Source organism: Cygnus olor, chromosome 7 (genome assembly GCF_009769625.2).
Source record: "Cygnus olor isolate bCygOlo1 chromosome 7, bCygOlo1.pri.v2, whole genome shotgun sequence".
Classification (NCBI taxonomy): domain Eukaryota; kingdom Metazoa; phylum Chordata; class Aves; order Anseriformes; family Anatidae; genus Cygnus; species Cygnus olor.
In genome coordinates, this window is record NC_049175.1 from 18,161,573 (window position 1) to 18,172,979 (window position 11,407).

At 45.7% G+C, this 11,407-nt stretch overlaps 1 protein-coding gene across 1 annotated transcript; it reads right to left on the reverse strand.

The window, feature by feature from the left end:
- Positions 1 to 2,108: 2,108 nt before the first annotated feature.
- On the reverse strand, positions 2,109 to 11,272 carry HIF1AN (hypoxia inducible factor 1 subunit alpha inhibitor). Its single transcript, XM_040562737.1, has 8 exons — positions 11,060 to 11,272; positions 9,883 to 10,133; positions 8,978 to 9,126; positions 7,140 to 7,285; positions 6,495 to 6,601; positions 6,032 to 6,095; positions 5,683 to 5,793; positions 2,109 to 4,531 (listed from the first exon to the last, which is right to left on the reverse strand). The coding sequence occupies exons 1-8, from the start codon at positions 11,225 to 11,227 to the stop codon at positions 4,487 to 4,489; spliced, it is 1,041 nt and encodes a 346-aa protein (XP_040418671.1). The 5' UTR covers positions 11,228 to 11,272; the 3' UTR covers positions 2,109 to 4,486.
- Positions 11,273 to 11,407: the final 135 nt, after the last annotated feature.

The following is an 11,407-nucleotide window of genomic DNA, read 5'->3' on the forward strand; positions in this document are numbered from 1 at the left end:
GAAGCACAAGGCGTTGATGGGGCAAGGAGAGGGCTCCAAGATACATCTCCCTTACTAAGCATACAGGTGACACTTACTGAGCAGCATGGGGAAGATTTTGCCCAGCTGCCTTCCTCCACAAGCCTTTCATCAGAGCTGAGACCCTTGCTGCTGCTCCACATCTAGGCGGAGGGGGCTCTGTGGAGCAACGGTAGCACTCAGTTATGCATCTCATGGACTTCACTGTGGCTCTTGTGGCTGCCTCCATTGTTTGAGGGATATTCTCCCCCCCTTCCCTCCTTCTAACAAAGATTCTGATTAATGATCGCTCATTCCTAATTGTCAAATTTCTTTTCCTTCATCCTGTGTCTAATCACCAGTGACAGAAGCCATTACGCAAATGAGAGCAGACGACTTCTCACAACTGTTCTCTTTGGTAAAAGCCTTGTAATTTAAAGCTCTGATTTGTAGAGGAAAGCTGCGTTTCCCCAAGGCGTCCGGGCATCTGTTCCACTTACACTCCACGAGCCTCTACTTCCGCTCCCTCCCCCCACAATTAGTCCTCTGCTTGCAACAAATATTTGACTTTGCAAGGCAGTAATTAGAACTTACTTTGCATGTGTTTGTCACAGTAACGTCTCTTTTCCTTTCCTTGAACAGGAACTCCTTCTTCACAGCACCAATACAGAAAATCACCCAGGGATGTTGGTGCCTTCAGAACTTCCTGGGACACTGACAGCAGAGGTGCTGTCTCCCAAACAGGATGAGAAGATGAGGACCATAAAACAGTGCAAGGAAACCCCTCGTGCACATGTGGCAGAAAGGAGTGCCAAGGCTGGAGTGTGCTGTCCCCATTCCAGGGCTTTAGAGCTGAGTAGCTGGCTGTGTTCAAGGTCAGCTTGCTCCTTGCTAAGAACTGCCCTAAAGAAAAGCAGCAGTAGCTTTGCCCAAGGCCTGCCTTTATTTCCCTCAAGGGCTGCTTTAAAGCTGAAGGTCTCACCCCTCCCCCCCGTGTTACACTGCCCCAGCATCACAACTATTTCTGCACCTGGTCCCTCTGCACCTGGTCCTATTCCTTCTCATTTCTGACCCTGACCCTGTCAAGGCTTCACCTTGGACCCATTAAATGCCGCAGTTTGCATACCTGTTTCCTCTCTTTCTCTCCACGACCCAAGACACTTCTGAGCTTTGTGGTACCAGCCATGCATGCTACTCAAGAGGGACATGTACAAAAAAGACTACAGAATCAGACACATTCAGGCAACTAAGCTCAGAATAACAGAAGCAATTGTGTGTCAAAGAGATGATGATCCCAGCAGGCACGGCAGGGAAGGGTGAATGCCCATGGCCACAGAAGTCTTACCACTTGTCTTTCCTACTCCCTCCACATTCAAACTATCCCTTGAGGATGTGAGGAGACTGCCAGTCACGGTACCCCAGGGTCAGACAGCTGTCTGTCTCACCACCACCCCCAACATCCGTATCCTCTGTTCAACTTCTCCCCATTTTACAACACATTAGAAATTTGGGCTGATTTTGCCAACGATGTTTCACTGACGGTTAGATGCTAAAATTGCTGTAGTTATCACCAGCATAACATGATCTATGTCTTTGGTTTGTAGAGAGGACTCCACCACCCAAGGCTGCTAACAGGGAGCAGAGTTACACAAACAGGAAACCTCCCACCAAAATCGCCTTGACTAAAGCATGAATCAGATAAAGGATCAAACAAAGGATGAGATATTCCAAAGGAGAAACAACTGATGGAACTCATTAGACCTGACCATGTAGTTCGCTCCATTGGTTTCATCAGCAACCAGAGCATAGTGACAGCATTCAAGTCAGCAGGGAGAAGAATTTGTTCCTTACCTAACATTTGTCATTTACAAAGTTCAAAGATATCATTTTATTCCCAGCTTTCCTTTCAGGCTGATGGGAGTAGTATGGGGAAAAAAATCATGAAGACACAGTAATGCAGTTAGTATTGCTGTTTTGAAGGCAGCTTTGGAGACCAGCAGCCTTCAACAGCGAATAACAAAGTGAAGTTAGGCTGAAAAGTATCTCCATACACACATCTCCTTATACTGCTCTCCTATACAGCCACTCACAAAACAGAAGCCACACAGTTCTGTTGTTCAACATTGGTTGTATTTAAGAACTACACTTCAGAAGGTACCGTGTGTTTGTCACACCCCACCCCCTGCACACACACACCCCTAGCAGAGAACACACACAGCTTCCCAATACCATGGCAAGGGGCATTGAAAGCACAAGGTGAAAACGGAAGGGGAGAGTCAGTCCATCAGTGCATTGTAAATGAGCTTTCACGAAGTCAAGTGCAGCAAAAACTGTTCAGACACTTAAAAAGTTAGACCTTTGGCAAATAAAGATAAAAAGGATCCTAAAGTTCTGTAAGTACCATTCTCTCTCCACATGGGATGTGAACTCCCACCCTGAGCTTCAAGAGTTGATGGTGCCTAACAAGTAGTACTGGAGACTACTGTGTGCTGAATAAATAGCACAGAGACGGGATTTCATTTGAGCATCTTTCAACCAAGGCCAGAGACCGCACGTATACCCAGGATTCCTGGGAAGCTCTTGCTTTTGGCCAGTCAACAGCCTGACTTTCTTCCCCACATGCCCAAAGGCTGAGCGTTGATAAGCATCCAGCTGAGTGACCTTCGTTTGGATCTAACCACAGCTCTGGATAGTCTGCAACAAATAACACGGCAGTCAGACTACTCGGTGACATGGACATATTTCTTAATCAAGGGCCCTGTAGCTGCCAATTACACTTAATTTGTTCTGACCTGTAAGCAGCCATAAAACTATCCCCCAGGACTTCCTGTTCAAGAAGTCCTTCACCTTTGCGCGAGAGAAGCTCACGGCAAGAGGTGCATGAGCTGTCCCAGAAAAAGATGGAGCCTGAAGCCAAAGGCAGAGCACTTCTTGAGCACCATCTTCTCAACACTTATCAGAATACCATGTCAGGAAAAAAAAAGGGAAAATAATGGGAAGTCTCAATAGAATGTTTGCTATTCTCTGCAGTAAAATACAACAGCTTCTTCCACCTCTAGCTCTTGGGACCCATTACAACTGCATCAAATATTCAAGTCCATTACACTGCCCCAAACCGGGAAGAGCAGTGCAGTGGACCATGGGGAATAAAAAGCCAGCCTCCATATGAGCCTAGGGCTTCTAGCGGCAGAGGTGGAAGAAAGCAAAATAATTTTTTAGGATGATTGCCAAGGACTCAACCAGAAGCTCCTCTTGTTCCTGTGCCCTGGTCTTGCCACTTCCCAGCCTGCCACATCAAGCCCCAGAACACAAGAAGGATCAAGATAAACTTAACCACATTAAAACAGAAAGCCCTGACCTCTTTCAAGTGACTGTACAAGGAAGGGAACCACACACTGTCATGGATTAAACTGATGGACAGGAGTCATACAACATCACACAAACATGCGCACAAGTGCGCAGCCACACACACTCGAGTTCTTGCAGTTTCAGTAAAAAGGGCACTTCCCACGTTAGTCTGAGGAGCCAGCACCCCTGGTGGGGAGAAGGGAGGCTCTGTACCTGTCTGACATTGTCTTGACAGTCTCTCTCTGTGCCCCTAGAGATTTTTTTTTTTAAAAAGATGTGGCTTAATCATTCACGACTTGAAATTTGGCCTGGCATTTATGCATCTCCCTTCATAATGCTTCGTCCCCTTTTAACCACACTACAGCTCCACAAGAGTAGGAGAGAAGCCTTCACTCCCCAAAACTGCTGTCAGAATGAAGGAGGTTTATCTAGACTCCTACAACACAGACATTTGGAGAGCACGGGATCTGGTGCTCACATACTAGATGAATTCACTTCTCTCTCTCTACCCTGTGCAAAGTCCCAAGCACGAAAGTCTTGCGTTGAAGAAATCGAATCATTTGTCCAGTTGCTCATCATGCACAGGCCAGCTCACATTTTCGTTTCCACTATAGAAAAAGGTGCCAGAGTTGAGCATGGCTAGGTCCTCTAATAACAGAGAACTGTGAAACCTATCACTTTCCATCTTATATCCACTGCAGGCACCAACACATAAACCCAGCCAGGAGGCCCAAAACTCATGAGGCTGAGGAAACAAGATCAATCTCATTTCCCCTCCAAGCTCTTCTTCAAATGCCTGAAAATCCTGAAGCAACACACCCGAGTGCCAGAAGCCGTGCTCCTTGTTGTGGCAAACAGGGCAGAGGAAGGGAAAAAAAAAAACAAGTTAGTGAGCATGAATCCAGCTTCCAATAAGTGCAGACTCGTTCTTGGGAGGTTCTGTTAGATGACAGTGAAGGATGAATGGGGTACTAATGGTTTTGCAGTTCCAGTAGCCCCCTTCGTTGTAGTGGGGCAGGGACAGGGATGGGCCAGGAAACCCATCAGTCTGTTAAGTGCTGCGTGCAATACTAGCGCTCAGTATCTTCCATTGCTTGTGAACAAAGCAGCTCCAACATCAGTCACCCGGGGCAGCCAGGCATTAGTCATACCGTCCTTTAATCATCATATTCAACAAGGGACCGACCTGTTCAAAGCAAAAACACACTGTTAGCCAGAACAGTTACAAGTGGCAATTGCACAGCCTGCTTCTCCCACATCAAGACAGCTTACGAGCTGAATGGCCCAGGGCAGAGGATGTCAGTATGCAAACTGATCCTAAGGTACACCGAATCGGTTTCTAGGTATCTTCTAGATAACACAGTAGGGCACCCAGAGTTCTCAGTCAACACTCAACTTCAGTTGCCACCAAACATCGCGTGCGTAGCATTGGTTTGAAATGTTTTCACTTCCCAGCACAGATTTATGATTTCTCAGTAGATGCTACTAAAAGGAGCCAGTAGGCATCGGTTGCTTTTTGCAGGTGAAAGAAGGAATATTCTTACCCACTGAATCCTCTCTGGTCTTTGGGGTCACCTGGAATGAAGGTTAGTACTGACAGATTTGCAAGGTTTTGTTTCCAGCCAAGACCACTCCTATTTCTCAGCACTGCCTGAAGGAAGAACTTCAGCATGCTATGGTGGTAAGATAACTGCGGAGGAAAGGCCTGACCTCATGCTACTGAACTAAAGAATAGTTCCTGCACAGTGGTAAGGGAAATAGACCACAAAAGCATTTCTATTCACATCCAGTATTTCCACTTTCAGAATAACATGAGATCTTCAAAAGCATGTATTAGTACTGCAGCGTACTGTTTTTCTGAAATACCAGTTGGTTAAAATTGCAGAAAACGCAGAGATGACTGGGATGTGTTAAGGGGGAAGCACATGACTTTACTGAGAAGCTGTTTTCCAATTCAACAGATTTGGATTCAACAGGTAAAATGGTTTTAATTTTCCTCAAATACTGGGCATCGCTGCAGCATAGGAGACTTTTGACCGTTTGAGAGCAACACTTCACTGGCAGCGCCCAAAGCAAAAATACACCTTCCCCCATATACGAAAACAGTTATTCCACTGCCTGTAGTTTTTCAGAATTTCAAGTTAAGGAGTTTGCTTTTTTTCTAGCCAAAGGACATTCTGAATACAGCATGAAGAACCAGTCACAGCAAAAGAGGAACACTGCTTTCTCCTACCCACGCTGTGACAATGCCTGCAGAGCCAAATAAGCAGGCATCTTGAGCTTTGCACTAACCTACAACCGTTTCAACAGCAGCGACTATTTAGTTCTCTTTTGTACCTCTTGCGGATTTCCTAAGGCTTCTCCCAACATCTTCTCAATGTTCCTCATTATCGCCACTTTCTGATGAGCCTTTAATGGATATTCAATTCTCTTTGGGGTTGGGGCACCCTGAAATACCAAAAGCAACTCATTGCATGCTTACTGAATTGACAGGTTATTCCACCTTCTCCCAGACACCCAGCTCTTTGCATACCACAGGAAATACAGAAAGTAGCTTTCAACTTTCAAGCACGGGATTTGGAGCAATTAAGTTATTGCAATGACAACATGCGCCAATACAGCGCTATTTGAAAAAGTACACTGGAACAGATCTACCCAAGCTGCACAGGAAGGTGCTTGCACTCACCTTGTACCAGAAGTTCACAGTGATGGTAATCCCGCCATTCAGGAGAGACTCAATATGGTGCCACCTGCACAGACATAGCAGGGAAAAAAAAAAAAAAAAAAAACACCTATTGCTACAGCTTATAGGCAAATATTTAGCAAACATTATGTGTTCAAACTGCATTGGACAATCCTGGCCCTATACATCCACCACAAAGGCCACAGAACTTCTGGAGAACTCTCCTTATTTAAATACAGACCCTCTTCTTGCATGTCAGTAGAGCACACACACAACAATGTAGTATCAGGGAGAATTACCACTCCCATCCTAAAGATAGGAAGCAGATTGGCCCAAGTTGTCACAGAAAACATCATACTTGCTGGAATGGCAAAATTTTCTTAAGAGCCATACCAAGAGTTTAAAGAGAAGAACCTCTGTTAAATCTGTTTGCTGGTCACAGCACTGTTCCCACCATCCTTCTTACCAGTACATAGGTATGTATAGTACATCCCCCGGCCCCACCACCGTCTCATAGCCAACCACGCTCCGGAAATTTGGAAACTTCTCGTAGTCAGGATTGTCAAAGTCCACCTAACACAAGAAAAGAGTAAGAAACTCAGGAAAAACTTCCTGCAGTGAGAGCCCTCCTTATTAGGTCTCAGTATGAAATCCTCCTGATCTTTCCTTTATGGTTTTTACATCCCCATTTTTCTTAATTCCATAGCAAGCGCCTGCAGTATCCTCAAAGTGCCACCACCTCAAAAGGAGTCCTGAAATTTGTCTACAAGCAAATCTGTCTTTGACCAAGTGATCAATGAACCAGAACAGAGGAAGCAGCAGCTGCATACTAGGTTTTTTTTTTGTTGTTTGTTTTTGTTGTTTTGTTTTGTTTTTTTTAATCAGTAGGAGACATTTATAATCCTAATGCTTGCAGGTTAGGAACTGAAACAAACAGAAACTCCTCCAGTTCTTCCATCTGTTCTCAATGTTAACAGATCTGAACTCTGGTGTTGCCAAAGTTCAGAAGTGGTATGCAGCTTTAATTCTAGCATAGCTTCTTCCCACCTAGCATCTTCATAAATGCCCTTTTTTCCCCTGATGAAGCCGAGAACAAATCTGCTACTCTCACCTGGCTCTGTCTGTCACACGGATGGTGCACAGGATAAGGGTAGAGGCATTCAAACTGATCAGGAGGGAAAAGGATACACCTCTTGTAACCCTTAATCTGAGCAAAGAAGTTCTGCTGCTCGTCGTAATGAGCTGGCGTCACATTCCCTACACAGAAAGGGCAGAGGATAATCAAAACAAGACACTCATGCAGTTATAAGAGACTGAACCAAGTTATATTCCTTGGTAGAGTGAAGACAGTAAATATACTTCCATATATCAAGAAAACTAAGCAATGAAAATGACCCCAGAAATGTTACAAACTGAACATGGCATCAGTCAGCCTTTATTGAGCAGTTGCTACCCCACTTAACAATTGCCATTCTAAATCCATATTCAGCAACTTGTGCTCCGCAGGACTAGGATTTCCAGCTTGTCTCCATGAACAGCAGATGGCAAATGTTGATGAGAAGTTTTTTCATAAAACAATGTTTAGCAGATAAGCTGTGGAATGGACTTTATAAAATTATTATTAGTCTAGAGGAGTCTAATAGTCTGATTTTGAAAAATGTCCCAGTAGTTTTGCAAAAAAAAAAAAAGAGTAAACAAATCCAGTCGTTGTGGCTTCATAACACAACTGTCCCTGCTCAGCCTAAGGCACTGATTATGAAGCTTGACTATCACCACTAGACGTTAAGTTTAATCAAATCTTAAAATACAGCGAGTCATTTCACACCCCTCTATTGTTTTCAGGCTGTTTGCCAATTCAGATATTGCTCATTTGGCTTTTTTTTTTTTACATGTGTTTTCAATTAAGATATATTTTAGAATTAAGATAACGGTTAACCCCATAACTTCATTAAATAGATCACTAGTACACACTGGTTCACAACAATCCCTTGTTTTTTTTTTTGTGCAGAACCTGCTGATAATAGGATTTTTGTTGATCATATTATGACCTACATGGAAGTGTTGATGCAGTACTTTTAAATGAGGTTCTCTCTTCTCAGCTAGAAAAGCACGTGTTAAAGACAAACTGCTGCAAGCTGAATATGACCTAATGCAGAGGGGAAAAAATACCTGCAGTCAGAACTGAACAGCCACGAATTGCAGGGTAATTATAACTGGACATACGGATGTGACGGCCACATGGATTATAGGCCAGCCCACTCCACAAAACTGTGTGCATTCCTGGCGCAATTGTTGAGATTACTTTCTACTGGAATGCTCTCCTTGTCAAGTGCAGTAGTACCTCTATCTCCCAAGGCACCTGCCTACGAATGAGTCTCCACAGGGATTTGGAACTCTACTTTATCCAGTTATATTAGGGTTTATCCATCTTCAAGTTCTCCAGCGCCCTCTATTCAGTTCTGAATTGACGGAGAATTCCTTTTTAGCATGGTGCACCAACTCAATTTAGAGCAAATACCGCATGGAAGAACCAATGTTTCCTCCGGTGGAGAAAATCTCGTTGGGGTAACTGGTCACTCCTAAGAAAGGCCCGGAAGGCTAACTTTGCTCAATTTGTAAACTCCGACTCCAGGCATTTAAAATCTACTGTATCTGAACTGTCCAACCGAAAAACAGGTTTCAAAGTACGATCAGCTATCACTGAAAAGCCAGCCCCGAGAGCATCACGCAGAGCCTTTCCAGGAGCAGGAGATTACCTCCAGGCATTCTCAGCAAGCAGGCTATTCCTTTGGGGTTCTTCTCTTTTCAACGCGCGTTGAATTGTGGCAACAGTACCCTTCCAGCCAAAAGCTTTAAACTGCTTGCTTGGAAGGAACATTTAGAAACTAGTGCGAAATTAACTTTAAAGACAAACTTTCTCCCCTTCTCTAGTAACAGGAAGCCACTTACCTTCCATGCCAATAAGAAGCAAGTTAGAAGTCAGTTGACCCCAGCCACGTTTCCCTTGCTGTTTGTTAATCCAGTTCCAGTTGAAGCCAAGGAAATCCACCACAATCTTCCTTCCAACTGTGTCATTCAGGGTTTGCTGCAGATATAGCCTATATTTCCCCAGAGGAAGGCAAGAATCAAATGTTAAGCATTGTAATGAACATAAAGATGCATCTCTTCAGAGAGACTTTAAAAACAGAGAGAGAGAACTTCTAGAGATTCTGTTCTATCAGCACCATAAACAGCTGTGGGAAGGAAGAGCTTCCAGAAGTCCACAAGGTTTGCCAAATGATTCTCTGGTACAAAATGGAACAGAACACAACCCCACATGAACAATCACTGGGGAAAAAAAAAAAATCAGAATTTTAGATCAAGAACACCACCTCACGGTGCAAGAGGAGGAATCCCTTACCAGACTTGCCACTATCCAGTATCAAAAACACTCACGAATGATCCCCAGATAAATGTCACCGCTTCCAGTCCCCTGCAATGAGTTACCTCATCTACCACAAGCGTGTGAGGGCAAAAAAGCGCTCAGGAAACACAGCATGTTTCCATCAAGCCTTTCGATCTGTAACTAAGCTCCTCTACCAATAGCATAGTCTGCCAAAACCAAGGGATGTGTAGAGCCTTCTCTATCCAAACCCTGCCATGGACAGAGAAGAATCTCTGTAAATATACAATTTGAACAGTTTTGATTATTTAAGTGCATGGCTTTCTTTAATTGGATAATACAGTTGTAGCAGCTATGCAGGAAAAGCTTATACAAATGAAAAGTTTGAGAGGTTTTAATCAACAGTCACTGAAGAGGAACATACCCAGTACATAGACCCGCAGAAATGGAGAAACTTCCACATATCACTTACCTCTCAGCACTCCCTTTTTGTTGTATTTCCTGAAGTCTGTCCACGAACTCAGCAAACTTCATCTCTTCCCTGCTCGACTTGGGTTTGAAATTCTTAAAGTTGGCCATCTTCTTCTCATCATAGTACAAAAACTTGTGTGTGCTGGCACTGTACACCGAGAAGTCCCCATTGCCAATGTTTTCCTGGAGGTAGTCCAGGTCCCACTTGAGAGCAGGATAAACCAGATTTGTATCTGTCAGCACCACTGGCTCCTGGAGAAAAACAGGAAGTTTATCAATTCAAAGACCTTTTGAACTCGAGAACGATTGTATTTGTTACCGCAACCCCAAAAATTCTCTTTGAATGTGGGCAATTGGAAAAGGCATTTAGTGTGATGAGATCCTTTAACCGGATAGAAAAACGCAAAATATGCTAGGAAGTTTTAAGAAAGTGGTGGCCTGCTCCTGCAGCAGGCTCCTAGTAGCAATGGGACAGGTTCCGCTACCTACTTGGCTCATCTCTGACACGCGAGGTTAGACAAACACCGTCTGGGAACCGTTTTAGGGCTGTTTGGTCCTGCCACGTAGCAAGGAGACATCGTAAATTCTGCCTGGTCACTTTCAGCTACAAAGTGGTAAACATTGGCAAAAAGATGTTTTTGAAGATGGAAAAGGAGACAGCGCTCATCTCTGTTCCTAGAGAATCACAGATAACCCACAGCCACCAAAATCGGAAGTTTTCTCATCGCTCCTACATTAAAACAAGAACCACTTTTTTTACACAAAAGTAGCCACCTGCCTCCTCGTGTGTACACACTGAGAAGTAAAAAAGAACAACAGCTGCTCTGCTCCCAAGCTGTACACTCACAACCTCCCTTCTCGCAGGTTTGTCTCCCCAAAACCTGCCAGCCTTACCAAAACCAGACTGCGTTTGTCCTCCGGAGCCACCAGAAGCGCAGTTACCGCCGTACAAACTCCACACCTGCGGCCGCTCTCACTTCAAAAAGCGCAGACGGCAGCCCGCAGCTCTACCTAACGCTTCCCTGACTTCCACCCAAAGAGAAAAGAACGCGAAGCGCACGTTTCCCGCAGCTCTCACAACCCAGCGCTGCCGAAGCGGCGGCGAAACGCTCGTTATAGCTGAGGGGGACGGGACGGGACGGGACGGGACGGGACGGGCCCCCCGGGCCCCGCCGCACCTCGTTCTCGATGAGCTCCTCGGCGCGGGGGTCGCTGTGGCTGAGCCGCGGGATGGGCCGCGTCTCGAAGGAGTAGCGGCGGAGCTGGGCCTCGCTCCAGCCGGGCCCCGCCGCCGGGCCCTCCCGGCACCCCGCCGCCGCCGACGACGAGGACGAGGCCGCCGCCATCGCCGCCTCCCACCGGGAAACCCGGAACTGGACGGCCGCCGGAAGCGGAAGTCGCCCGCCCCTAGCAACGCCGGAAGCGAGGGCACGGGCACCATGGAGACGGGCGGAGGGAGCGGCGGCGGCGGCGGGCAGCGACCCCAGGCGGGCAGGGCCGGGCCGGGCCCGGCTCATGGAGCCCGG

Excerpts from the sequence above, each read along its gene's own strand:
- HIF1AN (XM_040562737.1), bottom strand. The coding sequence starts at position 11,227 with ATGGCGGCGGCCTCGTCCTCGTCGTCGGCGGCGGCGGGGTGCCGGGAG. Across the intron at positions 10,134-11,059 it reads AGGAGCTCATCGAGAACGAG|GAGCCAGTGGTGCTGACAGA; the intron begins GTGCGGCGGGGC and ends GTTTTTCTCCAG. Across the intron at positions 6,096-6,494 it reads CTATACATACCTATGTACTG|GTGGCACCATATTGAGTCTC; the intron begins GTAAGAAGGATG and ends ATGTCTGTGCAG.